Here is a 27,953-nt window from a genome sequence, read left to right on the forward strand (position 1 = left end):
GTTGTGCCTATGGTGCTGCTTAGAGGTTTACAAGATGTTGCTAGGATGTTTAATAAGGTGAAGGTATGGTATAACTGTTGGTTGCTAAGGTGTTTCTAGGTGGTTGGTGTAATATCCATGGTGATTAAAATGATTCTGCTAAGTAGTTGGTAGTTGAGTGATAAGGTGTTGCTAGGTGGTTGCTGTGGTGTTGCTAAATTGTTGCCAAGGTGTTGTTAAGTGGGTACTAATGTGTTGCTATGGTATAACTGTTTGTTGCTGACGTGTTGCTAAATCGGATCATAAAACTATCTGATTAGTTCTTATTTTTATTATTTTTAAATAGATGTTTTAATGCATTCCTATGGGAGAATTTGGCCACAATCATTAGGTCGGACGCCTACTGTATAAATACTTTTGCACTTATCAAAAAGCTGCAATTAATAACAAAATTAAAGACTAAGAAGGTGTCTCAATACTTTTCTTCATATTGAATATCATTTTATATGTACATATATGGCCATTTTAACAATTTTTATACAAGAAACTCACTAACATTATTTAAAACATCAGCATTTTATTACATTGTGTGAATACTTACAGATTAATCGACCAATAGAAATGGTCCACAATAAAATCCTATGACCTTAACATTTATTTATAATAGTCTTTAAAACTCATTTTCTATAGAGTTGCCATTTCAGAAATATGAGGTTTCTTATAACAGGACAGATTTATTATTATGACATTATAACAATACATCGTAACATGTGATTGATTATTGATCAGAATGGCTGATAGAATATTGCTTTTTGTGTGTGATTATCAGACTGTCTCTCCTAGTGGAAATCATCACTTCTGATCTATAGAAATGAAGCCAAAACTGTTTGCAACTTTGTAAAATTACTGCTGGTGAAAAGAGTATCAGTTAGCGATGCTGAAGTAACTACATATTTACATATTTACAAAAATCACTTCCAGGTTATGTTCTGGCAGTGCAGATTTTGTAGGTAGATCTGAAATATCATATCAGATTCAGTGTTTTGCTGTTTACACTGCAATTAACACATCTTATTCACATATGACCAAAAAAAAATCAGATTTAAATCAGGTTTCAGTACCACATATTGAAGTGTCCCAGACAAGAATTAAAACTGTCAATATATTTATACTGCTACAGATATAAAAGTTGCCCAAATCAGAATAAAAATATCAGATTCAGAGTGTTTCTTCTGTTCACTCATTTTACGCATCTTTGTTACATATGACCAAAACTTTGGACTGAATTGAAATTGGGGATTTCAATACCACATACTGTATTAAAGTGGCTCAAATTAGAATTTAAAAAGTCAGAATCAGAGTGTTTTTTGCCGTTCACACTGCCACATATATTACACATCTGTACCACAAGACCAAAAGATTGGATATGAACTGAATTTCAATAACATATGCAATAATGTCCCAAATCGAAGCTGAAACTCTTCAGATCAGATCTGAATTTAAAAAAGGTTTATTTAATGAGTTTTGGTTGTTCACACTCCTACCGTACCAAAACAGCCCAAATCTGAACTAAAAATCTGATTCATTGTGTTTTTGCTGTTCACACTGCCACAAATATGAAAAAGACCCAAATTGAAATTGGAAATCTAATTCAGTTTTTTGCCGTTCACATTGCCACACATATTGCACATCTGTGTCACATTAAAGTGGAAAATCAGATTCAGAGTGTTTTTGCTGTTTACACTTCCACACACATGAAAGTGGCCCAAATCTAATTTCAAAAAGTCATATTCAATGTGTTTTGATTATTTACACTGCTACATATACCAAAATGGCCCAAATCGGACTTAGAATGTCAGATTCAGACCAAATGGTATTTGAATAATTCATCTTAAGAGTATTTCTACTGTTCACACTGCCACACAGATAACACATTTGTGTCACATATGACTGGGATTTCAATACCACATATTAAAGTGACTCAAATCAGAATAGAAAATATCAGATTCAGTGTATTTCTGCTATTCACACTGCCTCACAGATAACACCTTTGTGTCACATGACCAGACAGATTCTGATATGGGCCACTTTTACCTGCTGTGTGAACGCAGTGTAACGGCACTGGGTTTACTGGGCCTCGGGTCTGTAGATCTGCTGCTGGTCTGGTGCTACAGGAGGAAGACTGGAGTTTAACTGGTGGTCTGCTGCCCCCTGCTGAACATCACGCACCTCCACAAGGTCAGAGCAGGAAATAAATAGTACCGCAGATCCGTGGTCCACTGATCCAGTTCAGACCAGAACCGGCTGCACACGCAGGTACAGCTGGACTTGGGTTCCATTTTTTTAATATTGAGATTTACACCCGTCCAGTTTTTATATCCCTACAGGGACGAGGGGGGGAGGACACACAATGGTAATAAAGTGTGTGTGTGTGTTTATATGTAATTGTGTAGAATTGAGGACATAATGTGTGTGAATGTGTGTGTGAGTTTCATTGTCCAGCATGTGTGTCTGTCTGTGTGTGTGTGTGTGTGTGAGGACTGTAAGAATGAGTTCAATTGTGTGTTTTTGTAGAACAGTGTGTGTGTAAAACAATGTGTGTGTGTTTCAGCAGAAAGCGCCGTCGTCCTGAAAATGGGTCCTCTGCAAAACCTTCACGTGGCGCTCGTAAATCTTGAGGGCGGGGCCTAGTCTGATTGACAGGCCGGTCAGCACATCGTTGCGCTGCATCAGGAGGAGGGACTTCCCATCTATTTCCTGTCAAACATCAAAACAACCAACCCCATTAGGCATGTTAGGAGCATCACTTCAGCTGCCCCTCTTTTTACCCTGATGCTCCTTCACTCTAGAACAGGGTAAATCTGGACTCATCAGATCCTCAGACCTTCACATGACCTTCTTTCATTTCTCCAGAGACCAATCTTTACGCTCCCTAGCAAACTGAAGCCGTTTTCATTGGTTATCTTCACTGATAAGTGCTTTTCTTGTGGCTACACATCTGTTTAGTCCCAATCCCCTGAGTTCTCTTCACTCTCTTTACTGCATTACTACATATGGAAAAGCTCTTACTTTCACTATTAAACAACATATCCCCGAGTTCTAATGTTGTTTTTTTACCATTTCATATATTTACCCAAAAGTTTAAGTGATCTGTGATCACCATAATTTAAAGTATTTTAAAGATATGTCATAGAAGCATGTCTCTCATCAAGAGGTGCATTACCTAACTAACAGTAGCCTCTTTGCAGACGCTTATATTTGTAGACGCTACATATATAGCGCTCAGCAACCTTAGCATTATATAGAGCACTCAGCAGCCTTAGCATTAGCCACTAACCGTGCTAAGCGCTAGCTTTTTACCAGTCATAAGCGAGTATTATTGGCTTGTATCCTGCTGCTAACCCCGGCTAGCACTGCTGGAGCATTACCATAAGCCTTAGCTCGTCATTCAGGGGTGAGTATATCAGACTGTAGTCTGCACGTAGATAAAGGAAGATAAATACTGAGTTTGTGACTTTTGTTCAGGGTGAAAAATACCCATATGTCAGTTAACAAGCCCATTTATCACCCTGTTATTTCACCTCAATATAAAGCATGCTAATTCTCCTTTTTTTTCCCATTAAAAATAAATGAAAGGCATGTTATTTTCCCCTGCAGCTGTAAATGCTCTTGAGACAAGCGTGACGGATGTTCTGCTCCAGCACACACATATGTATGAGTGGATGTTAATGAGTAATACAGTGTAGAACATGGCCCCAGGTGTTTCTGGGTAACGTAGTTTATATTGTATACCTGTGTTCTGAAAGCGAGAGCCTGCTCTGGAAATCCCACAGCTGTAAAATAATTGGCTACATCTGATACTGTCCAATCCACTGGATTCACTACTGAAGACTCCGTCTTCACAAACCTGCACACATACACATTCACAAATAATCACTCAATATCAGTATACACTATGAATTAGTCAGTATCCACTATGAATTCCTCAGTATCCACTATGAATTACTCAGGATCTCACTCACATTCCTCCGTTCATCCCTCGTTCCTCAGCTGCTCCCGGAGAGGCGGAGGGAGTGAGCAAGCATGAAGACATGCCCACCTCTGTCTTACAGCCTGAATCTGTCTCTCACACACACACACACACACACACACACACACACACACACACACACACACAACAAAATGATAAGCACGCACACTTAAAGACTAAAACGTTTATTAATTAATATATAAACTACATTTGAAAAGAGAAAATGTGAAATACTTTACTAATTTATTTATTCATAAACAACTGATTATAGTAAAATAATATTATTGACTATATTAAGATAATATTTAATACAGTATAAAATTTACAATAATATAAACTCACAAGTTTTAATAGGAATAGAAGACGGAATCCTCACACTGTCTGTCACCATAACCGACAGAGTCTGAAAAAGTGAAGAGAAAGAAAGATGGAAGGGATTATCTAGGGGAGTTTCCTGTGTGCTGGGCAGGTATAGGTTTGGGTGAGGTACTTGTGTGCTGCGCAGGTGTAGTTCAGGTGGGGTTACCTGTGTGTTGAACTGTAGTTGGTTTGGTGTGGCTGATCTTTCCTCCTCTTGCAAATCTCCTGTGCCAACAGTTGCCACCTGGTTCACCCTCCCACCTATAGGTGGAGTCACAGAAGCAGAAATTAGTTAGACAGATTAGTTCTGTAAGTTGTGAGGTGGGCGGAGACTTAGTAGGTACTGACCACTGCTTATAGCTGAGATGACTTGTCTGATGTACAACTTTCAAAGGCTATTTTTGGGTAGTGCACCTCTTGGTGAAAGACTGCTGACTGCAAGACACAATGCACTCTATGATGCGCTCAAAGAATTTTTTTTACAGCTGACAGACCCTGAGAGGGGGTGCATCATTGGACTGATAGAAGCCGGATGGTCATTTGGACTGATTGCCCATCATCTAGACCACAGTTGAATTCAAATATGGAAGCTTTGTTGTGAGCACTCCAATCCTTCATTTGAGGTGGACTGAAGAGTTCACACTGTAAACTGCTGGTGTGAATGATGATATGAGGAGCATCTCATCCAATAGTTGGTCACACCTAGTAGGAGGAACACTAACAGCTCAGAGATATATGCAAGACGTCCTGCAACAATATGTGTTGAGCTTCAAACTGGCATTTTTCAGCAGGATAATGCTTGTCCACACACAACAAGGGTTTCCCAGAATTGCAGGAATGTCTCCTTATCCTACCTGGTCTCTAGATTTATCAGCAATCCAGAATTTATGGGAGCAGTTGTACCTGTACACCTCCATACCCAACCTCATCTTGTATCCAGGATAGACTAACCAACATCATTTCAATTATTTAATACAGTTTTCCCCAATAATATATCATCATTACATTCACACATACATTCACTGTCCGCATCCTGTCTTGACGGTGATGATGGTGATGGGGATGAAGACAACGAAGATGATGCCGCCAACAACAGAGGCTGGAGGTTTTCCGCTGACATCATCACTCTTTGGTCAACATTACTGGACTTCTTCTCCAGTGATGAAAGTGGACCAGGGTTCAGACCCGGGACCCCTGGTGAACCTTCTTCGGTTTTGGTGGTCTGGTGGCAAACTGGAGACAAATCGTCCCCTTCCATTTTCTCTTGCTCTTCCTCCACTTCTTCCTCTGCATCCTCTTCTTCCTCACTCTCTGTCTCCATAGTCTCGTCATCCTTCTCCTCGTCCTGTGGAACATATGGAAAAACATCTGTCAATCAAACGCAGTTTGATTTGACACTTGTTCAAGAACTTTCAAGGGGAAACCTCAGAATCAAGTACTGCAATGCATTTATTGGTATTTAAAGGGGTTTATTCTGCTTTTGTTGGAGTAACAGTCTCTACTAATGCTCCATTGGAGCATTGCTGATTATTTGATTGCATTTAGCAACAGGACAAGCATAAGTGATGTCAGGATGTTGGAGGATCACCAGCCCACCAGTTCTATCTGCCCACAGCTCAATACTAGTGGCTTTCTCCCCCTCTATTAGCCAACACCTGGCATTAGTTATGGAGCCATGTCATCAGTGTCAAATTGTCTTATTCTGTTGCCAATCATCAAGTAACCTCATAGCAACCACCTAGCACCTTCTGGCAATGAACACTATATCTAGTATACACTAGATCAAGTAATGTCATAGAAACATCTAGCAGCACCACAGAAACCACATAGAAACAGCAACTACAGAACACATCTAGCATACATTTAATAAAACCATAGGAATTTACTGGGATGTTACTGGAAACATTACAGTAACCCATCAGTATCATCTAGCAATGCCACAGCAACTATTTAGCAACACCACAGTAACCACCTAGCAAGTACCTAGCAACCATGTAGGCTAATAAAGGTCTCCCTCTCTGATCCATCACCCAAAGAGCACCATCACCACCCTTCTACAGCAGACTATCACAGCCTTAATTGATTAATTGCTTCATTAATTAACTAATTGATAAGTGTATGTAGGTATGTGCGACACTGAGAGAAAGAGAGAAAAAGAAAGAAAAAGAGAAATAGAGAGAGAGAGAAAGAGAGAGAGATATATAAAAAGGCACTGTGAGGACAAAACGAGCATACCTCTAGAGTACACTATGCTGCGTGAGCATTTTCACTACCTCAGCTTTTACATTCTTTATTTATTCTCGCACGACTGTTAAATCTCTCTCTCTGTTTTGGATTCCTTTCCCTCTCCAATTTTTCTTTATTCTCTCTCTCTCATGCTCCCTCTGTATATCCTCTCTCCCTCTCTTCTGTCTCCTGTCTCCCCTGTCTTTTTTGTCCTCTCTCATTTTTTCCCTTTCTGTTGTCGTCTTTCTCTCTGCCATTTCTCTTCCTCTATGTCTCTCCTCTCCCCATTGTCTTTCTGTCCTCTTCCTCTTACTTTCACCTCCTCCGTTCATTCTGTCATTTTTCACTCACTCTTTTTAACTTTAGATTTTTCATACTCCGTTCTCTCTCATTTCCTTACCTGTCTCTCTTCCCCTATCTCTTGTTCTGCTCATGTTTTTTCTCTCTCTCTGTCTCTCTTTCAGTGCCTCACTCTCTTCCTTTTTCAGTACATCTCACTCTCTGTGTCTCTTTTAGTGCAGTATATCCGGCTCTTACTGACTCCATCCCCTCTCTCACTGCCTGCCTGTCTCTCTTTCAGTGTCTCTATATATTTTAGTCTTTTAGTAACTGTCTGGCTGTCGCTCTCTCTTTCAGTGTCTCTACCTCTTTCTGTCTCTTAGTGTCTGTCTCTCTCTTTCTGTCATTCTCTCTCTTTCAATGTCCCTATCTCTATCACTCTCTTAGGGACTGTCTGTCTCTCTCGCGCTGTCTCTCTCTCACAGTATAGACTCTACCCCTCCCCCTCTTTCTATTCGGAGCGCGTATGAGAGTTAGAGACCCCGCCCACTGAAACACACACAGCGCAACTTTCACACAGAACCGGAGAGAGGAAAACACCGCGCGCGCACACACACACCAATTTATACATATATGCGTGCGTGTGCATGCGCGAGCACTTGTGTTTTTAGTGCGCGAGCGCCCTTGCTCTAGTGCGTGCGTGTGTGTGTTTGCGAGCGTGATGTGTATTCTACCGCAAGCGAGAGCTCGAGGAGCGACTAGAGCAGACAGGCGGACGGGGCGCGAGCTCGAGCCCCGCCGCACCTTTTGTGCTGCTCGCGCGCTGAAGTGAGACACAAACACACACACTAGAGCAAGGGCGCTCGAGCTGTAAAAACACAAGCGCTCACGCACAAACAAACACAAACATTATTATACGTGCACACACAGACAAGAAAAGCAAGGGCGCTCGCGCACTAAAACACAAACACGAGCGCTCGGTCATGCACGCGCGCGCACACATGCATACATATGCGCGCACGCACACGCGTGCACGTGCACGCCCAAAAATGATCGACGATACATACATAAAGGAAGCATAAAGGAAAGAACGTGCGCGAGCTGCCCTTTTATCAATTCTAGCTTAGTTAATTTGTTTATCTGTTTGTTTATGCTGTTTGCTTTGAAGATCGTCCTAAAGCTCATCCTTTTGTTCTTTTGTGTGTGCGTGCGCGTGTGCACATGTGTACGTTAGTGCGCGAGCGCCCTTGTTCGCGTGAGTTTTGGGGGGAGGGGGAGGGGCCCAAAAAAAAAAAAGAAACTGGAGCGTGCGCGACATTCCAAACAACTTCACCTTGCTCTGATCGTCCCGCGCACCTCCTCCACCCTTCATCCTCTTCCTCCTCTTCATCGCCTTACACAGTCGCGAGCCGGCCTGCCCGAGCGCACGCGCTGCAGCAGCAGCAGCAGCTGATGCCTCCGTTGTCCTGCTCTTCTTCTTCATCTCCACCACCACCATCATCATCCTCCTCTTCCTCCTCCTGCTGCTGTTCCTGCTGCCCGTGCTGCTCTCCAGCGCTCGCGCGCGGTGCCTCGTCAGCGTCTCGAGCTGCTCGTGCGCGCTCAGGCAGCCCAGGACCTCCCTAGGTCCCAGCGGCGCGTGACTACCACCACCATTGACAGCAGCACTTTTACTAATAGAACTACCTGCACCTTGTTTACCACCATCGACACGAGTAGAACAAGCACCAACATCTGCACCTGCATCTGCACCATCTCTACCATCACATGTACCAGTGAAACCACCTCCACCATGTTTAACACCACCACCACATTCAGACTTAACGAGCACGCAGTGCTGCTGCTGCTTCTCACTGCAGGAAGTTTGCTCGCGCCGGGGGTCCGGGGTTGCGGGTGCGACACTTGGAGCGCGGGCGCTCGTGCTTGTGCTTGTGCAGGTGCAGATGCTCGTGCAACTCTTGCACAACGACTTTCCGCAACTCCTGGTCGGCTCTCGCTCCGCGTGCGTGCTTCCGCTCGTGCTCTGGTTGTTGTTGTTGCTGCTTTGTTCGTCATTGCCGTTACAGCTACTAGAGTCACCGTTACCGTTACTACCGCTACTGCTGCTGCCGCCGCTGTTGCTGCGCTCGCGGTCGCGCAAAGACAGCTCGAGCTTGTTGTTGTCCGTGCTGTCGGTGGTCTGGTCGGCGGTAGTCCTCCGGCCCTTGCGCTGCACCCTGGCTGCGTTCCGGTAGGAGGTGGACCCCTTGTAACTGACTTTCAGCACCGCCCGCTCCTGGATGAGCCGCTCGAGCTCGGCGCGCGTGCGCTCGGGGTCCGATCCGTGCCGCCGCCGCACCATCCGGCAGATCCGCTCCAGGTCCGGGCGCGCTTTCCGCGAGCGCAGCGAGTCTATCGTGTCCAGGATCCAGTCGCGGTACCGCAAGTTCGACATGGTCTACTCCGGACTCCGGTCCTGGTCCCGCCCGAAGCTCCGCTCTTTCTCCGCTTCTTGCCGTTTCTGCGCTCTGAGCTCGCTATACGCCTGCGTTCAGCGCTTAAGGTGGAGCGGAGCGCTTAAGGTGGACTGACTGAGTTACACCGAAAATCGGGAAACCGCAGTACTGCCTTAACAAGAAACAACCTCATGCAGTAGCAACAACATTTGTTCTTAAATCAAATGAAGAGACCACTTCAGTTTCTGAATCAGCAACATTTCTCCCAAATTCCAAATAAAAATATTGTAATTTACAGCATTTATTTGGAGAAATGAGAAATGTCTGAAATAACAAAAAAAGATGCAGATCTTTCAGACCTCAAATAATGCAAAGAAAACAAGTTCATATTCATAAAGTTTTAAGAGTTCAGAAATCAATATTTGGTGAAATAACCCTGGTTTTTAATCACAGTTTTCATCATGCATCTTGGCATGTTCTCCTCCACCAGTCTTACACACTGCTTTTGGATAACTTTATGCCTTTACTCATAGTGCAAAACATTCAAGCAGTTCAGCTTGATTTGATGGCTTGTGATCATCCATATTCCTCTTGAGGTTTCCCCAGAGGTTTTAAGTTTGGTAAAATCAAAGAAACTTATAATTTTTGCGATTTATATCAGAGCTTTTCATTAAAATTCTGTTTCATTAAAAGTTCTGTTTTGGTTATATTAAGTTTATATCAGAATTTTTAACCTTTTTTTAAAACATCTTTTCAACTTTAACTTTAAACAATACTTGCACATTCAAACACACCTTTATTTAAACAATTTTTTCTACATTTTCCCTTTTGGAATGCTGTAGATCTGCCACTAGAGGCAGACTTCCACATCGTTCAGAAAAACTGAACTTCTGAAACCTATTTATTTATGTATATATAAATGGGCAGACAAGAACAGAAGGCTGTGATCCAGCTTTATATATAACCTTTACATATTCTTTAATATTGAGCTTATACATTTATATATATATATATATATATATATATATATATATATATATATATATATATATATATATATATAAATATGATGTAAACTGACCTGGTGGGATTCTCCAGTTTATACTCATAATCTGTATTAGAACATTATTTAAATATTCACTATTCACTGTATACCTGTAACTCTACCACTCCACAACTTTACACCTGATGCTCTCAAACACATTAAGAGACAAGAAATTCAAGTAATTAACTCTTGATGCATTCAGCACAGCTGTTAACTGAAATCCTGAATTCCAGGTGACTCTACCTTATAAAGCTGACTGAGAAAATCCAGCCAAGACTAAGCAGGAGGTGCTACTTTGAAGAATGTTTTTCTTGTATTTGTATCTGTGTAAAATACACTAAACACACAATGGGCTCAGTGTGAAATCAGGAATCAGGGATGTGGTATTTACACAAGTAACACTTTATTGGAATGATTCTTGTGGTGCAAAATATCACAAGAGCTCTGTTGTGTCTTCAGTCGTTAACGCTGTACGCTCGCTCTGTGGAACCTGGAGAGTTAATATAGACTCAAGTATTACAAAAAATCACTCAAAATAAGCCAGTTTCACTTCACCCATCCCAACAGGAAGGAGAACCGGACCGGACCGGCTGAGGAAATGGAGAGATGGAGGCTCAGGAAGGGGAAGAAAGAGTCCAGACTCTGTACTGGAGCTGGGTAGTTGAGTTCAGCTCTGATTGTGTTTGATTGAGTTTAAACTGAAGAAAACTGTAGAAATATGTGGGAAAAGAAGCGTCTGCACGGACCTTCCTCTTCTGGAGTAACGGGAGTCAATGTCTCATCAGGTTCTTTGGGCGTTCTGGTTGAATTATGGCAAATTATTATCAAACATTTTGGAAAATCTGCCTATTTAGAGTTTCTTCTGAAAAAAGGAGTATTTATTAGAGTATATCTTGCTTTTGTTGGAGCGTAACTGTCTTTACTGTCCAGAGAAAAATAATTTCTACTAGAGATTGGAGCTGCAGCAGCATTGCTGTGAGGATTTGACTGCATTCAGCAATGAAGAGATCAACTGACCTGACGTCAATTATTTATCCTGACCTTTACCCATTACATTTGCCTTAAACCTAATCGAGATCTGTTTTAAAGAAGAAGTCTGGTGTGAAATGCACTTGGGTGTAGTAAAACATGATAAAAAGTACTGTTGTTAAATAGCTCTCCTCTTCTCTCCTGCAGCTTTCTGAGTTACAGTAATTTTGTGTTTTTTGCCCTGCACTCTTTACAACGGCCAATTCTGGGCATATTTTGCCCCAAAAAAATCTCATTTTTCACCCCATTATTCAGGCTCAAAGTAGCTTCACACCTCTTTGCTAAAATTATTATAGATGTATTGAACCTTCCTCAGTGTAAATTAATGCACTGGGCTCCGGCTGCTACTCCAGGAGGCAGGCTATGCGGAGTCTATATATATATATATATATATATATATGTCTATGTAATTATCAGTACAGTGATGGCGGCGCCCGGAGATTTACCTGCACTATGGGATGTAAACAGTGGTTTTTAATAAGCATCTTGAGCTCTTTTAAAGTTATTTTTAAAGTAAATGTCAGAGCTCTCTGGATTCTAGCAAGGAGGTGTGGAGCTACTTTGAGCTGGATAACGGTGTAAAAAGCGATTTATCGGGGTAAAACATGCCCAGATACAGCTGTTGTAAAGCGTGCTGGGCAAAAAAGCTTAAAATTCCTAGATTTTGGAATGCTGTACGAGAATAAAGGTGGGCTATTCAACAAAGGTAAGTACTTTTTTTTCATGTTTTACTACAACAAAAGTAAATTTTACACCAGAGTTCTCCTTTAAAACAGCAGTTTCATTACAGTTTTTCATTACAGTATTGTTTTATTCATTTGGGCTGTTTTAACAAGTTCAAATTCGAACTTTAATCCTTAAAAATTAAATGCTAATTAAAAGCACTTTTAAAAGGAGGGTGTAAATGTATTATTTTGCCATTATATTATCAATTTGTGTGCGTCTTTAAATGACAATAATATTATATATATGACATATAGATCCATCTTTTCATCGTTCTTCAGAATCTAGTAGAAGGTCTTTCCTGGTGAGTAGAGACAGTTACTCCAACAAAAGCAGGATACCCTTGGTTTAAAAAGAAGAAACAATGGATGTGCAGGTGTCCCATGACTTTTGTCCACTGTTTATTTCAGCAGTTTAGGGCTTCAGAGAATGTCTGATTTCTGCTATTTTTGGAATAAATACATTTTTGGTGGGAAAGTGAAATGTGTTTTAAACGCTTAATAAAAAAATCACTAATCAGAATTAATCTTTTTTTGTCTATTTGATATTTATGTAACCAGAGATGAAGTGTTCAGAGATGAAGGTAATATAAATAAACTCATACATCTTAGGAAATGTATTTAAACTTTACCTTTATACATCAGATATCAAATGTAACCAATATAAATGTAATTATGTGATTCTGTACTGTGCTAGGTGGTTGCTAAGGTGTTGCTATGGTGTAGGTGTTCGTAACTCAAGTTGTTTCCAGGTGGTCGGTTGCTAAGGTGCTGCAATGGACGTATAGGAGTCATAAAGGAGTAGCTACAATGGTGCCATGGTATAGGAGTCAGTTGCTACGGCGTTACCATGGTTACCACAGGCATGGGTTGATCAGGTATTGCTTGACGTTGCTGTGTCAGTGAGTTGGATCCTATATGGTGTTGCTATTCTTGCTTTTAATGTTGGCTAGGTGTATCCTAGGGTGGTGTTATGGTGGTTGCTGTGGTTTACTCAAACTGAATGTTAAATGAGTTCAAATAGCAATGCACTGCCTGCATGTCTTAAGCAGTAATATGTGATTTTCTTTAAAAGAATATTACATTTCTATTAATTATGTTCGATAAATAAAGTAAATAAAGTAAATATGTATTTCTTCAGTATTTGTATGTGTTTAGTTATATTACTTATGTATAATGAATGTTCCAGACCAAACTATGCCCAATATTTGGTGTTTAAACAGAGGAAAGATGGGAAATTTATGAGTACTATTAAATTAAATATATTTAATTTAAGTGGTCAGTTCTTTTAGGCATAAAATAGCCATAAATAAAATATGGAATGTTTTACCCTAAAGTGTCTCAAAGGCATTAGATGAAAGGGAACCAAGATCATCAATCAAAATGCCAAATTATTAGTAACTAATCAACTAATCAATCAATCAGTCGACCTGTGAGCTGATCCTGACTCTCCGCTCATGGCACTAATTTTTCTTTTTTTATCCGATTAGAGATTAATCAAAAAGATATGCTCACACAATCAAATCATAATAATTATAATAATAAACAAGAACAAATAATAGTAATCATAATAATTATAATAATATTAATTATATTGATAAACCCAAACACTTGGCACTACAAGTATGATAGAACCATGGCTTATTTGTTCACCATTATTAAAAACCATTTGACTCCTGCATTAAAACGAAACAGCAACACAAAGAAGGCCTAAACGCAGTAAGACGGATATGTCGGTTATTACACGAACGTGGTTTCAGTGTCTGTGGTGGTTGATATGGTGGCCTAGCGCAGCTCTGAAGGTCCTGAGGTGTAGACGACTGCTGCTGGACCTCCCTCTCTTGCTATTTCGCTATCTTGCTATCTCGCTATCACGCTAACTCAACCGATCGCTAACGACTCGACTGATCTCCGAAACTCCCTCAACTCCCCACCAAAAAACCATCACATCGTCCAGATACGCCAAAACTAAGAAGTCGATAAACTGAATAGAGTAGAATATGAGCGTCGCTGCAGAACCGCGATGGTGAAGGCAACACTCGTCTGGTCTGTTGGCCGCGGTCTTCATCGCCGTTGTCAACGTCATCGTCATCATCATCGTAGCTGTGCTCCCTTAGCTGCTTCTAAACACAGAAAATAAAACATCCCTCATGCTCATCCTCCCTCTACCTCGCTCTACCTCCCTCTGTCTAGAACTCAGCGAACTCTTTCCCACATTTCTCGGTGAGGGACACTCGGATCTCCTCCTCCTCGTAGTCGTCGAAGTTGCTGGTGTCACCAGGACCCCTGCACTTAGGGATAAACGGAGCCTCCACCTGAGTAAACACAAACATACATACATACATAAACATATACGCTTAATAATTTTGGTTCATAGAAAATCAAAAAGGCATTTTTCTGAAGTTTGACCTTCAATAACTCCAAAATGCTTTAGTAATATCACTTGATGCGTACACCAATAATAGTATAGAAAGGCATCTTCATGGATGTGATGATGTTATTTGATGACAGTTTGATTTTGATGGTTTTATTTGACTCCGAATAGACACTTTTCCTAAGTTTGACTTCCCATAACTCCAAAATGCTACAGTAAATTCACTTATAACTTTTATGCTTAATAGTATAAAAAATCTTCTTTAAATATTTATTGATGTCATTTGATAACAGTTTGATTTTCTGTTTTATTGGACTCCAAACTTTGATTCATACAAAACCAAAGGGGCATTCTTACTAAGTTTGATCTCCTATTACTCCACAATGCTACAGTAAATTTACTTATAACTTTAAAGATTAGCAGTAGGAAAAGACCTCTTCTAGGATGTAATGATGTCATTTGATATCAGTTTGATTTTCTGGTTTTATAGGACTCCAAAATCTGGTTTATACCAAACCAAATAGGCATTTTATCTAAGCTTGACATCCCATAACTCCAAAATGCTACAGTAACATCACTTGAAACTTACAAGAATAATAGTTTGGAAAAGGCTTCTTCAATGAACTAATGTTTTGATTGGATAACGGTTTGATTTGCTGGTTTTATAGGACTCCAAACCAAACCAAACAGACATTTTTTTTAAAGTTTGACCTCCCATAACTCCAAAATGCCACAGTAAAATCACTTATAACTTTAAAGATTAACAGTAGGTAAAGACATCGTCTAGGATGTAATGATATAATTTGGTAACAGTTTGATTTTCTGGATTTATGAGACTCCAAACTCTAGTTTATGCAAAACCGAATAGACATTTTTCCTAGGTTTAGCTGCCCACAATTTCATAACTTGCTTCAGTAATTTCACTTGATACCTATTGATAACATTTTGATTTTGAGTCTAAATTCTGGTCTATATTTAACCAAATAGACATATTCTCTAATTACTCCAAATTCCTACAGTAATATAATTTAAAATAAAACATGATTAATACAATGGAAAGTGTTTTTCAAGGATAAATGTAATACAGGCGGAGCTTGGAATTATATTTATATGACTTTACTCACCCTCCGCTGGTAAATGGCTATCCAGTCCGTGGTGGAGAACCACTTGTGACCCTTGATGTCGTTGACACCGTTCTTGAGGTTCCCGTAGCGCTTGGTGAGGTCCACCTGCAGCAGGTTCCTCAGCAGCTCCTTCAGGTCCGAGCTGAAGTGGGAGGGGAAGCGCACCTGGAGCAGAAAGCAGACCACGCCAGCTCGTTAAGCCACACCCATGAAGATACAATCACAGATGTAGCTTCTATATGGACAAAAGTAGTGGGACACACCTCCACACCTGCTGTTAGAGCTGCAGAGGGAACCGACTCCACACTAATGTGTATGAGTTTAGAACACGATCAGATCATAATAGCTCTTAAACGTTGGTGTAATATGTAGTAATATGTGTCCCAATACTTATGTCCATAAAGAATAGCTGTGTGCTCTTCCTGGTCTGGCAAAGGGCCCAATCTTAGTTTTGGCTGCCCTTAAACAATGCATGAGTAAAATCAGGCATGCTCAGTAGGCCCCATTTTGGGCCATACTATTTAGAGTGGAGTTCTTTTCTTTTGGATTTTTTTTTTGTTTATGTTTATTTTATGGGGTTGTGGCCTATGCTGTGTACAATAACTATTTTGAATATGTAGTTTTTCCATTCTGTGTTTATCTGATTTATTGTTTGTTTGTTTAAGAGTGTATTCCCCTGCAGAGGAAATGCTTTGGTTTTGGTTGGGTTCTTCTTCTTCTTCTTCTGGGTTTAATGGAGGTTGGCAAACAAGCAAATGATGCATTACCGCCACATACTGGGCCGGAGGGTAAAGTGTGATTTCAGGAAGTGACCGGACCATGACCAATACCAATAAAAAAGGAGAAAAGGAAAAAAAGAAGGAAAAATAAGAATAATAATCAAAAGAAAAAGGAGTAGAGAATCAAAGTAAGATCGACTGAGTTAAATAATACTGAATAATCCAATATTTTTTTAAGAAAAATAAAAATGTGTTTGTGCACAATTCCTATCCCAGACCCATAAGACAGCAACCCAAATTTTGTCTGGGTTGGGTGAACCAGTGGTGGCCTATTTAAGGCTTCATTTTCAAGTTCGTCATGAGTATGTTTGGTTGATGTATGGAGCCAATGCTAAGGAGCTTAGGGAAAATGTTGATTCTTGTGCTTTTTTTTTTTGCAGAGGTGGAAAAAGTACTGAAAAATTGTAATTAAGTAAAAGTAACTTTACTTTGCTAAAATTCTACTCAAGTAAAAGTAAAAAGTACTCAAGTTAAATTTTTTTCTTTGCTTTAACTGATATTTACGTTTTTTTTTATATTCAAGCAGATTGTTTAGTGTTCCCAATAAAAACCTAAGGAATTATCATTAAAAACATGAAATCGTACAAAAAAAGAATGTTGGTGGGTGCATGCGCAGTGCCTTAAAGAAGCACATATCGATGGGTAGCATAACTTGACAGAACACCGGCTCCCCCTCGAACACACAGCCCCCAGGATACACAGATGATTCAAACAGCGTCTCTCCCGCTAACTGTAATAAACACTGCTGGGAAAAGTTAAGCTGCGCTGCCATGGAGAACAAAACTCTTTTTTTAAAGTTTTGTTTCTTTTTGTTCCTTTTCTTTCAATATTTTTGGCTGATTTTTGCACCTGTCTTTCAATAAAAAACACTTGAGCTGGATGTGTTTCTACAGTTTGCCATCATCATAATCATCTCACTACCTTTTTTGAGGCACAGTTGCTCTCACCTGTAAGCAAGGTGTGACACTGACCTTTCCTGAGACGATCTTCTCGTAGATGTGAATGGGCTGATCAGCGAAGAACGGAGGATAACCAGCCGCCATCTCGTACACCAACACGCCCAGAGCCCACCAATCCACCGCCTTATTATACCCCTGAGAGAAAGAGAGAGAGTAAAAGAAAAGGAGTGAATGAATGTTTTCCTACTGTTCCTACAGGTGAGTAAGATGGTCTCAGCTCACCTTGCTGAGGATGATCTCTGGAGCCAGATACTCCGGCGTCCCACACAGCGTCCACGTACGACCTTTCACCCGCTTAGCAAAGCCAAAATCTGTCACCTGCACACACACACACACACACACACACACACACACTTAACACTGAAGCAATGATTCAGCCAGGAATGATATTTTATAGATTCAGATTAATGCGTAAATTAAAACTGGTATGCGTTTCTCTCATACCGCCATGCCACTAGAGGTGCTGTGGAGCGCTGTGTAGAACAGCACCACCAAAGAAGCATACACAGCTCGCTAGATAATGCTAGCCAGTTAGCATAACAAGCTAACAACCTGAAGTGAGAGGAATGGAAGTGCGCAATCGATCCACAGCTCAGAGAAACGTTTTACTCGTCCTCCAGATGTTCATTTATTCATCACAGGAGATAAAACTCCCCTAAAACTCTGGATACGAGGAAGTTTAAATATAGTAATACTGTAATATAATTTTAATGCACACTAAACTGAATTTATTTGTCATCTAGAGAAAGAAGGGAATTATGGCTGATTTTAATGATACTGTAATAATTCATTAATAAATTATACTCTTTGATACTTTCACGCAGTAGTACATTTGAGACATATCTCATATAAATACTTGAACATTGAGTATTTTAGGTCAATTTATATTGTTTAGGAACTATCTAAAATATTTTGCTAGTTTTGTAAAGAATGCCATGTTGAAGTTGTTGGCGTATCTCTTTTTAAAGGTCACCTTCCGCGAAAATCCGAGTTGTACACCTGCACACCTGCACATTAAACTGTTTTGCAGCCCCCATTGTCTGCAGGAGCTAAGCAAAGAAATCCCCCCTCCCCCCCTCCGAAAAACGGGTGAATTTTGAATTATCTTTCTGCCTACGTAGGCAGAAACTCACAGACCAGCCCACCTTGGCTCGAGAAACTCCCAGAGGCGGAGCTGAAGCGACGCAACATCACCGCTCATCAGTTAGGAGGTGGGAGGCAGTGAGCGGCAGAGCGGCGGAGGGGCGTCGCAGTGCTCCTAGCCAATCAGAGGAGAGATATTTGCATGCTGTTTGCATGTATGAATATTCATGAGCAAAGCTGGAATCCGGTCATTTTGGACACACCCCTAAAACAGTCCATTAAAAAAGAGCTATACAGAGACACCTGAGCACTTTTTTTTTACAAAAACGGCTCACATGTCATTCATTCATACTAGAGACCACAACTAGACATTTTAAAATGAAAGAAAAAACGACGGAAGGTGACCTTTAAGGTCTATTGTTTAAATTCTTTAGCAGTGTTTTTATGCTAATGAAATCTGATTTCTTCATATATTGTGTAATTTTTTGGAGCAAAGTTAAGGCCTTGGTGTTTTTAATATTAAATGTACTCCTAACAGTAGAGTATGTCACAAACCTATATTAAAGCACAATCATACAAAAATATATATATAAAAAATGAAATAAAATAAAAATACTATTATATACTGTGAAACCGTCCGAATCTTGAAAAATCCTGTTATATACATTTTTGGTCATACTGCCCAGCATTAATGCAGATACTAGTTTATATAAAGTATTATTCTAATCTAAAATCATATCTCCAGGTTTGTAAATTCCCAGGACCAGGAATGAGCAGCCCTATTATGAAGTTAATTTTATAAACTTTTTTTGTAATTCTAGTGGCAAATTTTTACATCTCTACATCGTCTACGCCTCGAATTCTAAAAAAATCTTATTCTAATGTTATATATTTTTAATCTAATGCCATAGTTATTATTCTGATGTTAAAAACTGTTAAATTAATTAAATTCGTTTTTTAGTCTGAAGTTATATACCTTTATTCTAATGTTTTAAACAGATTATATAATGTTTTAAATTTGTAGACTACTAATATACTGTAATATAAATCTTTTAATCAAAATCTGACTTCCATTAAACATCTAAAATTGTTTTTTTTTTCAGAATCTGGTTCTCCTACAGGTTATCTGAAGCTGATATCAGCAGGTACAGTAGTGTATGGTGCAGTGTAGGGTTACCTGTATGTAGCCCTGCTGGTCGATGAGGAGGTTTTCTGGTTTCAGGTCTCTGTAGATGAGGTCCAGAGCATGCAGATACTCAAACGTTAAAACAATCTGAGATGCATAAAAGCGAGCGTGGGGTTCACTGTACAAAACACACACACACACACACACACACACACACACAGAGAAAAGAGCATTATAACCCCTGTTATAATAACCGTTTCTATACAGTCTATTAATATTATCTGAGGTATGTATTTGAGATAAAACCCACCTGAACCTGCCGATCCTGCGCAGGTGTGAGAACATCTCTCCTCCCTGAACGTACTCCATCACCATGTACAGATTACTGTTATCCTACACACACACACACACACACACACACGTATATCATCACTATCACACCTCCCCGTATAAAGAACTACAGTTAAACACACACCAGGCTGTTAAACGCTGGACAGTGAGACATCGGGCCATGAAATGTCAGATGGTGAGACATAAGGCAGTGAGACGTAGAGATGTGGCAGTAGAGATGTCGGGCCGCGAAACATTGGAGCATTAGACTCTGGGCCATGAGACACTGAACTGGAAGACTTTGGGCCATGAGACACTGAGCTGGAAGACTTTGGGCCATGAGACACTGAGCTGGAAGACTTTGGGCCATGAGATATCAGGGCGTGAGACCTCAGGGTGTGAGACACTGGACTGTGAGATATCAGGACGTGAGATCTCAGGCTGTGAGACACTGGGCTGTGAGACACTGAGCTATGAGACCTCAGGGTGTGAGACACTGGACTGTGAGATCTCAGGCTGTGAGACACTGGGCTGTGAGACACTGGGCTGTGAGACACTGAGCTTTGAGACCTCAGGGTGTGAGACACTGGACTGTGAGATATCGGGACGTGAGATCTCAGGGTGTGAGACATAAGGATGTGAGACATCAGGATGTGAGATTTTAGGCTGTGAGATTTCAGGCTGTGAGACATCAGGATGTGAGACATCAGGATGTGAGATTTTATGCTGTGAGACATCAGGATGTGAGACATCAGGATGTGAGATTTTAGGCTGTGAGATATCAGGATGTGAGACATCAGGATGTAAGATATCAGGACGTGAGATCTCAGGGTGTGAGACACTGGGCTGAGAGACAGCAGGACATAAGACCTCAGGCTCTAAGACATAGAGATAAGAGACATCGGGCTGTTAGATGATGGGGCAGAATATATCGGGCCATGAGACATCAGTGAGACGTGAGACGTCGGACTGCTAGAGGTCGGGTTGTGAGACACAGGGCCATGAGACACAATGCTGTGCGACCTCAGGTTGTGAGACATTGTGACCCAAGAGACATTGGGCGGTTAGACCATAGGCCATTAGACATTAGACCGTAAAACATAAGGCTGTTAGATGTCAAAAGTGAGACATTGGGCTCCTATATGTTGGGACGTGAGACGACAAGCCACGAGATACTGGCTATGAAACATTGGGATATTAAATGTTGTGTCGTGAGACATCGGGCTGTTAGATGCTGGGCTGCAAGATAACGGTACATGAGATGATTAGGCTGTGAGACATTGGGACATGAGATGGTGAGCCGTGCGATACTGGGCCGTGAGACATGGGGATGTTAGATGTTGGGCCGTGAGACATCAGGCTGCGAGATATCGGTACGTGAGACATCGGGCTGTGAGATATCGGTACATGAGACATCGGGCTGTGAGATATAGGTACGTGAGACATCGGGCTGTGAGATATCGGTACGTGAGACATCGGGCTGTGAGATATCGGTACGTGAGACACCGGGCTGCGAGATATCGGTACGTGAGACATCGGGCTGCGAGATATCGGTACGTGAGACATCGGGCTGTGAGATATCGGTACATGAGACATCGGGCTGTAAGATATAGGTACGTGAGACATCGGGCAGTGAGATATCGGTACGTGAGACATCGGGCTGTGAGATATCGGTACGTGAGACATCGGGCTGTGAGATATCGGTACGTGAGACATCGGGCTGTGAGATATCGGTACGTGAGACATCGGGCTGCGAGATATCGGTACGTGAGACATCGGGCTGTGAGATATCGGTACATGAGACATCGGGCTGTAAGATATAGGTACGTGAGATATCGGGCAGTGAGATATCGGTACGTGAGACATCGGGCTGTGAGATATCGGTACGTGAGACATCGGGCTGTGAGATATCGGTACGTGAGACATCGGGCTGCGAGATATCAGTACGTGAGACATCGGGCTGTGAGATATCGGTACGTGAGACATCGGGCTGTGAGATATCGGTACATGAGACATCGGGCTGTGAGATATAGGTACGTGAGACATCGGGCTGTGAGATATCGGTACGTGAGACATTGGGCTGCGAGATATCGGTACGTGAGACATCGGGCTGTGAGATATCGGTACGTGAGACATTGGGCTGCGAGATATCGGTACGTGAGACATCGGGCTGTGAGACGTCGGGCCGTGTGAACGTACCTTAAAGGAGTATTCCAGCTGCACCAGGAAGGGAAAACTGACGGCCTGCAGAATCCTCTTCTCATTCAGAGTGTGCTCAATCTGCTTTAGCTTCACCACCTGATACACAGAGAGAGAGTTAATATTAATTAATGTTATTGGTACTGATGGTAAAATAATCAGCATTATATATAAACATGGTGGCGGTAGCTTCAATAGTGGGTTTGGGTGGTAAATACAGTGGCTCCACCACTGCAAAAAATCAGTTTTGGTCATTTTTCTCTAGAACAAAAACACGCCTCTCTCTTGTAGCGCCACCTTGAGGATGGACCTTGCTGGTCTTTAATCTGTGTGTCTGATACAGTGGTACCAGTTGTGCGGACCACCGGACCACCACTCCAATAATATCTGGATAGCAGTGTCGATAAAACTTAGGCCACAGTATATAAGTGCAGGGCAGCAATTTCGGGGGTTCCAATATAATGGCCAACAGGTGCAATACCCATACGACTTACATGCCACTCCCACTGCATGATTCCATCATTATGTTCAGAAATCACTGTTATAAACAAGTTTAGATGCTTTAGATCATTTTATGTCATTTGAAAACTTAAGATGTGAGCATATTAAGAATTATATAGTTTTTCTAGATTGAAGCTGAAACAGTAAGTTCATTCAAATTCACTCTTAAATTATCTAAATCTCCCTCTAATCACATAAATGACTTAAAGTATAAATGCTGACGTACAGCCTCCACACCGGGGGTTAGTTTACCCAGCGCTCGGGTGCTGAGCAGTGGTTCTGGATGTGGTACTGGACGTTATCGGGTTTAAAGTCCTGCAGGTTTGGTTCAGTACCTTCTGCTTGTTGAGGATCTTCATGGCGTAGTGCTGGCCGTTCTCTCTGTGTCTGACGAGCATCACTCGGCCAAATGAGCCCGTACCCAGAGTCTTCAGCAGGTCGAACTGGTCCAGAGACGCAGTGTTCTGAAGCAGGAGGAGACGAACACATTTAAAATAATCATAAACGATATCTATCTAAATATATACAGCTCTGGAAAATAATAAGAGGGCACTTAAAAATGACAAGTAACTTTGATTTTACCAAATTGAAAACCTCTGGAATATAATCAAGAGGAAGATGGATGATCACAAACCACCAAACCAAACTGAACTGCTTGAATTTTTGCACCAGGAGTAAAGCAGCATAAAGTTATCCAAAAGCAGTGTGTAAGACTGGTGGAGGAGAACATGATGCCAAGATGCATGAAAAAACTGTGATTAAAAACCACCAGGGTTATTCCACCAAATATTGATTTCTAAACTCTTAAAACTTTATGAATATGAACTTGTTTTCTTTGCATTATTTGAGGTCTAAAAGCTCTGCATCTCTTTTATTATTTCAGGCATTTCTCATTTTCTGCAAATAAACGCTCTAAATTAAAATATTTTATTTGGAATTTGGGAGAAATGTTGTCTGTAGTTTATAGAATAAAACAACAATGTTCATTTTACTCAAACATAAACCTATAAATAGCAAAATCAGAGAAACTGATTCAGATTCTAGAGCTGTACAATGCTTACAATGTAATATTATAATATTTAAAGACATTTTCACGATGTCACACTGTATTTATCATGCATAAATATCATCAGATTCTTAAACTGTTATTGAAATACATCTCTATACTTATACAGTACGTTATATTCAAAATCTGCTGCATGATATGATCAAACAACACTGTTTTTTATACTTAAAACATTTAAACGTGCTCTTTTAACACAATTGTGAAGTAAGAAATTATAAAAAACAGTAAACTATGAGTTCTGTAACAGTTTAACCCTCCTGTTATGTTCATTCGTCAGGAACAGTAATGGTGTTCCAGGGTCAGTTTGACCCGGTGCATTCTAACAATCAGTGTGAATATTTAATTATTTACTCCATTACTAATTATTTTATCAATATTCAGTGCAATTGTTTTCCTTACCTCTAACAGGTAATGGTTCAGCTAGATTAATTCCCTCAATTTAAAAAGAAAAAAATACATGTTCAAACTTTTTTTAATGTTTCATTATTTTATTACTATTGAAAGACCAACATAAAAAACACAATAGTTTTACATAACATTAAAACATAACATTGCAATTTAGTTTTAGTTTTTGCAGGGGGTGGTTGCAAAAATGTGAGATGCATCATTTTAATATTATATGTTAATTACACTAATAAAGGTAAACAGAAGAATTTCATAGTAATAAAATATTTTTTTCTAGATTTTTAAACTTTAAAACAGGTCAATTTGCCCCATAGAATAACAGGAGGGTTAAGAGGTTAAATCCACAACACAGGTTCTATAAATCTGTCTCAGTCTCACCTGTGCAGGAGTCTCCCATTTCCTGAGGAAGTCTTCCCTGGCCAGAGCCAAGAATTCACGAACTGTGGAGAAAGAGAGAGTGAGAGAGAGAGAGAGAGAGTATAGTCAGGAACAAAAATAATACATCATTTATTTAATGTATTTTATTTTATTTCTGATTGTTGTTGTGGCTGTGGATATATATGTTTTAAAGATTCAGAATTAACTAGATACAGAGCTTTTTTTCGCTAACATTTCATTTAAGCTTTCAACAGGGAAAAAAGCATAATAGTAGAATCAGAGCTATTGATTCTAAAAACCTCACTGATATCACTGATATATCGATTGGATAAAAATATTGGCTTAAACTGAAATCTCATCGTTTTTTTGGCAACGAAATCATTGCTAAAATCATTGACCAAACCCAGTTGAGTCACTGTGGAGTCTACGATGAGTCACTCACTGTTCAGCCAAAATACTTTAAATACAAAACATCATCATGTTAAAATATATTTTTATACATTTAAAGAATGTATACATCATATACAGCATATACCTTTATCCCATCATAAATGTGAATGATCGAATAACTTATACTGAATAATATTTCTGCTGTGATGTTTAAATGTTAAGTGCTCGACAAATATTGGAAAATTGTAATTGTCTTGTATTTATTGAAAATACATATACCTACAATACTTTTATGCTATTTAATCAATTCTATTGTGAAAAATGTGGAAAAATAAAAAAAAATCTTTAAACAAAAAACATATATTGTTATTTAACCAATTACAGAGCATTCCTATAAACTGTCCATTATCAACTGTCTTAGCTTTATTTTAGCGGTTTAAAACCAACATGGACAATATTATGTTTATATACAGCTCTGGAAAAAAATAAGGAAGCATTTCAGTTTCTGAATCAGTTTCTCTGATTTTGCTATTTATAGGTTTATGTTTGAGAAAATTTAAACATTGTTGTTTTATTCTATAAACTACAGACAACATTTCTCCCAAATTCCACATATAAAAAACTGTCATTTAGAGCATTTATTTACAGAAAATGAGAAATGTCTGAAATAACAAAAAAAAAAAATGCAGAGCTTTCAGACCTCAAATAACGCAAAGAAAAAACAAGTTCATATTCATAAAGTTTTAAGAGCTCAGAAATAATCAATATTTGGTGGAATAACCCTGGTTTTAAATCACAGTTTTTATGCATCTTGGCATCATGTTCTCCTCCACCAGTCTTACACACTGCTTTTGGATAACTTTATGCTGCTTTACTCCTGGTGTAAAAAATCAAGCAGTTCAGTTTGGTGGTTTGATGGCTTGTGATCATCCATCTTCCTCTTGATTATATTCCAGAGGTTTATAAGTTAGTAAAATCAAAGAAACTCATCATTTCCCCAACACAGTTTAAGCCTAAAGGGAACTATCTAAAACATCCTCTTAGTTTTTTTTTTAATGATGGGCAATATATGTATGCATATTTATGGGTCACTGTACATTAATCCCGTTGAAGCTTTGTGGACACAGCCTGAAGTCTAGGATTGTACATTTTCTTGGACTTCTTGGTCTTTTTTCTAATGGGCAACATCTGTAAGCCTGGTGGGCTGCAATGGTGTACCATTATGTATGCTATAAATTAACCTAGTTTTAACCTAAATGACACTGCCTAAAAGATATTATGGCTTAAGGCTAGGATTGAGCATCACTCCTAGGTCATGCCAAGAAGCACAAAAAGGATGTTCAGGCCTTGGCTTGCTTTACTCATTATGTTCAAGATAGTGCCATATCAGGAATCAGTGTCAGGCTCCATTTGGGTTTATCTCTAGCATGCTTGGTGGTATACCATTACAACCCACCAGTTTTACAGATGTCACACATTACCACAGCCAGCAACATATATAAGCCTGGTGGGCAGTAATATTGTATCACCATGTCTTTAAACATAAAGGACACTATTGAATGTTTGACCATCATTTATTTTTTGTAATAGGCAACATCTGTAGGCCTGTTGGGCAGCAATAATGTAACATCATGTACACAAGATCAACCCAGTTTAAGCCTAAAAGGCACTATCTAAAACGTCATCTTAGTCTTTTTAGTAATGAGCAAAATATATGTGCCCCCTAGGCCACAATACTGTGTACTACTACTGTACAATAACCCAGTTGAAGCCTTATGGACACAGCCTGGCACTTCTTTATGATAAGCAACTGTCTAGGGTGAAGCCTAGGTTTGAACTGTACATCCCTCTCTGCATTTTTATAGGAAGCTGCAACAATAATGGTGTACCAACATGTATGCGAGATCAAGCTAGTTTTAACCTAAACAACACTGCCTACGATATTAAGGCTGAAGTCTAGGATTTTTAAAAAATTACTCTTAGGCCATACCAAGAATAAAGCAACAAAGTACCACAGTGTACGCTAGATCAACCCAGTTTAAACCTAAATGGCACTATCTAAAACATCATCTTATTTTTTTTTTTTAGTAATGGGCAATATATGGATGCCTGATGGGCCACTGTACATTCATCCAGTTGAAGCCGGACTTATTGGCCTTTTTACCAATGGGCAACATCTGTAAGTCTGGTGGGTCGCAGTGGAGTACCACCATGTATGCTAGATTGAACATAACTCCCAGGATTGAACATTCCAAAAAGGCGAGGAGGTCAAGAAGGATGATCAGGCCTAGACTTGCTTCACCCATGACGTTCAAGGTAGTACCATGTCATACATCAGTGCCAGGCTCCAGTTGGGTTTATCTCTAGCATGCATGAGGTACACTATTGCAGCCCAGCAGATAATACCGATACTGTTCAAACAAAAAGATCAAGAAGTGCTCCTTAGTCTCAAATTGGGTTGATCTACCATGCATGGTGGTACAGATAGAATGATGAAAGATGCTAAAGCCTTAAAGATGGGCCTAAATAAGGTTTAGTTGGGTTGACCTATCAAAGCATGCCGACCAGAAGAAGGCCATGCATGATGTTCAAACCCAGGCTTCATCCATGACGTCCCAGATAGTGAGTGGCCTATCATGAATCAGTGCCAGGCTCCAGCGTCCTTTAGCAGAAACTGGGTTGATGCATCATCACTGGAGGAACAGTGATGGTTGGCTGGTGCTGATGCGGATGGAGAATCTGCCACATGTATAGATGAATGGAAGGAGGAGAGAATGGCAGGAATTAAGGAGGAGATACAGAAGATGCAGGGGATACAGGAGATACAGCCACCCACCGCTTTCCATCTCGTTTCCCCGTTTGGCAGCCGGCGTGTTGCCCATGACTCTGGATGCAGGAGGAGCAGAATGAGCAGCACCAGCGGCGGCGGCAGCAGCGGGGGATGGAGGACCTCGATGCCGCCGCTTTCCGCCTCTATCACCGCGGTAGCACCGCAGGCAGAGCCCCGGTGCCGGTCGTGATGGAGGATGTGGAGGTTAGAGATGGAGCCAGGGCCGACCCCCCGTCTGCATATGCATCAGGCCGGGCTCCGAGGCGCTCCGGCCGGTCTGAGCCCCTCTACAAGACCCGCTGCG

General features: G+C 40.4%; 2 protein-coding genes across 2 annotated transcripts; both read right to left on the bottom strand.

Moving 5' to 3' along the window:
- Positions 1–1,477: 1,477 nt before the first annotated feature.
- On the bottom strand, positions 1,478–9,538 carry samd1b (sterile alpha motif domain containing 1b). Its single transcript, XM_007238100.4, has 7 exons — positions 8,208–9,538; positions 5,387–5,714; positions 4,536–4,630; positions 4,352–4,412; positions 4,002–4,098; positions 3,772–3,886; positions 1,478–2,736 (listed from the first exon to the last, which is right to left on the bottom strand). The coding sequence occupies exons 1-7, from the start codon at positions 9,306–9,308 to the stop codon at positions 2,587–2,589; spliced, it is 1,947 nt and encodes a 648-aa protein (XP_007238162.3). The 5' UTR covers positions 9,309–9,538; the 3' UTR covers positions 1,478–2,586.
- Positions 9,539–10,735: 1,197 nt separating this feature from the next.
- On the bottom strand, positions 10,736–27,782 carry prkacab (protein kinase, cAMP-dependent, catalytic, alpha, genome duplicate b). The gene is made up of 10 exons (XM_022663257.2): positions 27,656–27,782; positions 24,430–24,491; positions 22,916–23,044; positions 22,080–22,178; positions 19,861–19,943; positions 19,602–19,728; positions 17,564–17,659; positions 17,354–17,476; positions 15,604–15,768; positions 10,736–14,420 (listed from the first exon to the last, which is right to left on the bottom strand). Exons 1-10 carry the CDS (start codon positions 27,699–27,701, stop codon positions 14,295–14,297), a joined length of 1,056 nt encoding a protein of 351 aa, XP_022518978.1. The 5' UTR covers positions 27,702–27,782; the 3' UTR covers positions 10,736–14,294.
- Positions 27,783–27,953: the final 171 nt, after the last annotated feature.

The sequence above is a fragment of the Astyanax mexicanus genome, chromosome 21 (assembly GCF_023375975.1).
Source record: "Astyanax mexicanus isolate ESR-SI-001 chromosome 21, AstMex3_surface, whole genome shotgun sequence".
In the NCBI taxonomy this organism is placed as follows: domain Eukaryota; kingdom Metazoa; phylum Chordata; class Actinopteri; order Characiformes; family Acestrorhamphidae; genus Astyanax; species Astyanax mexicanus.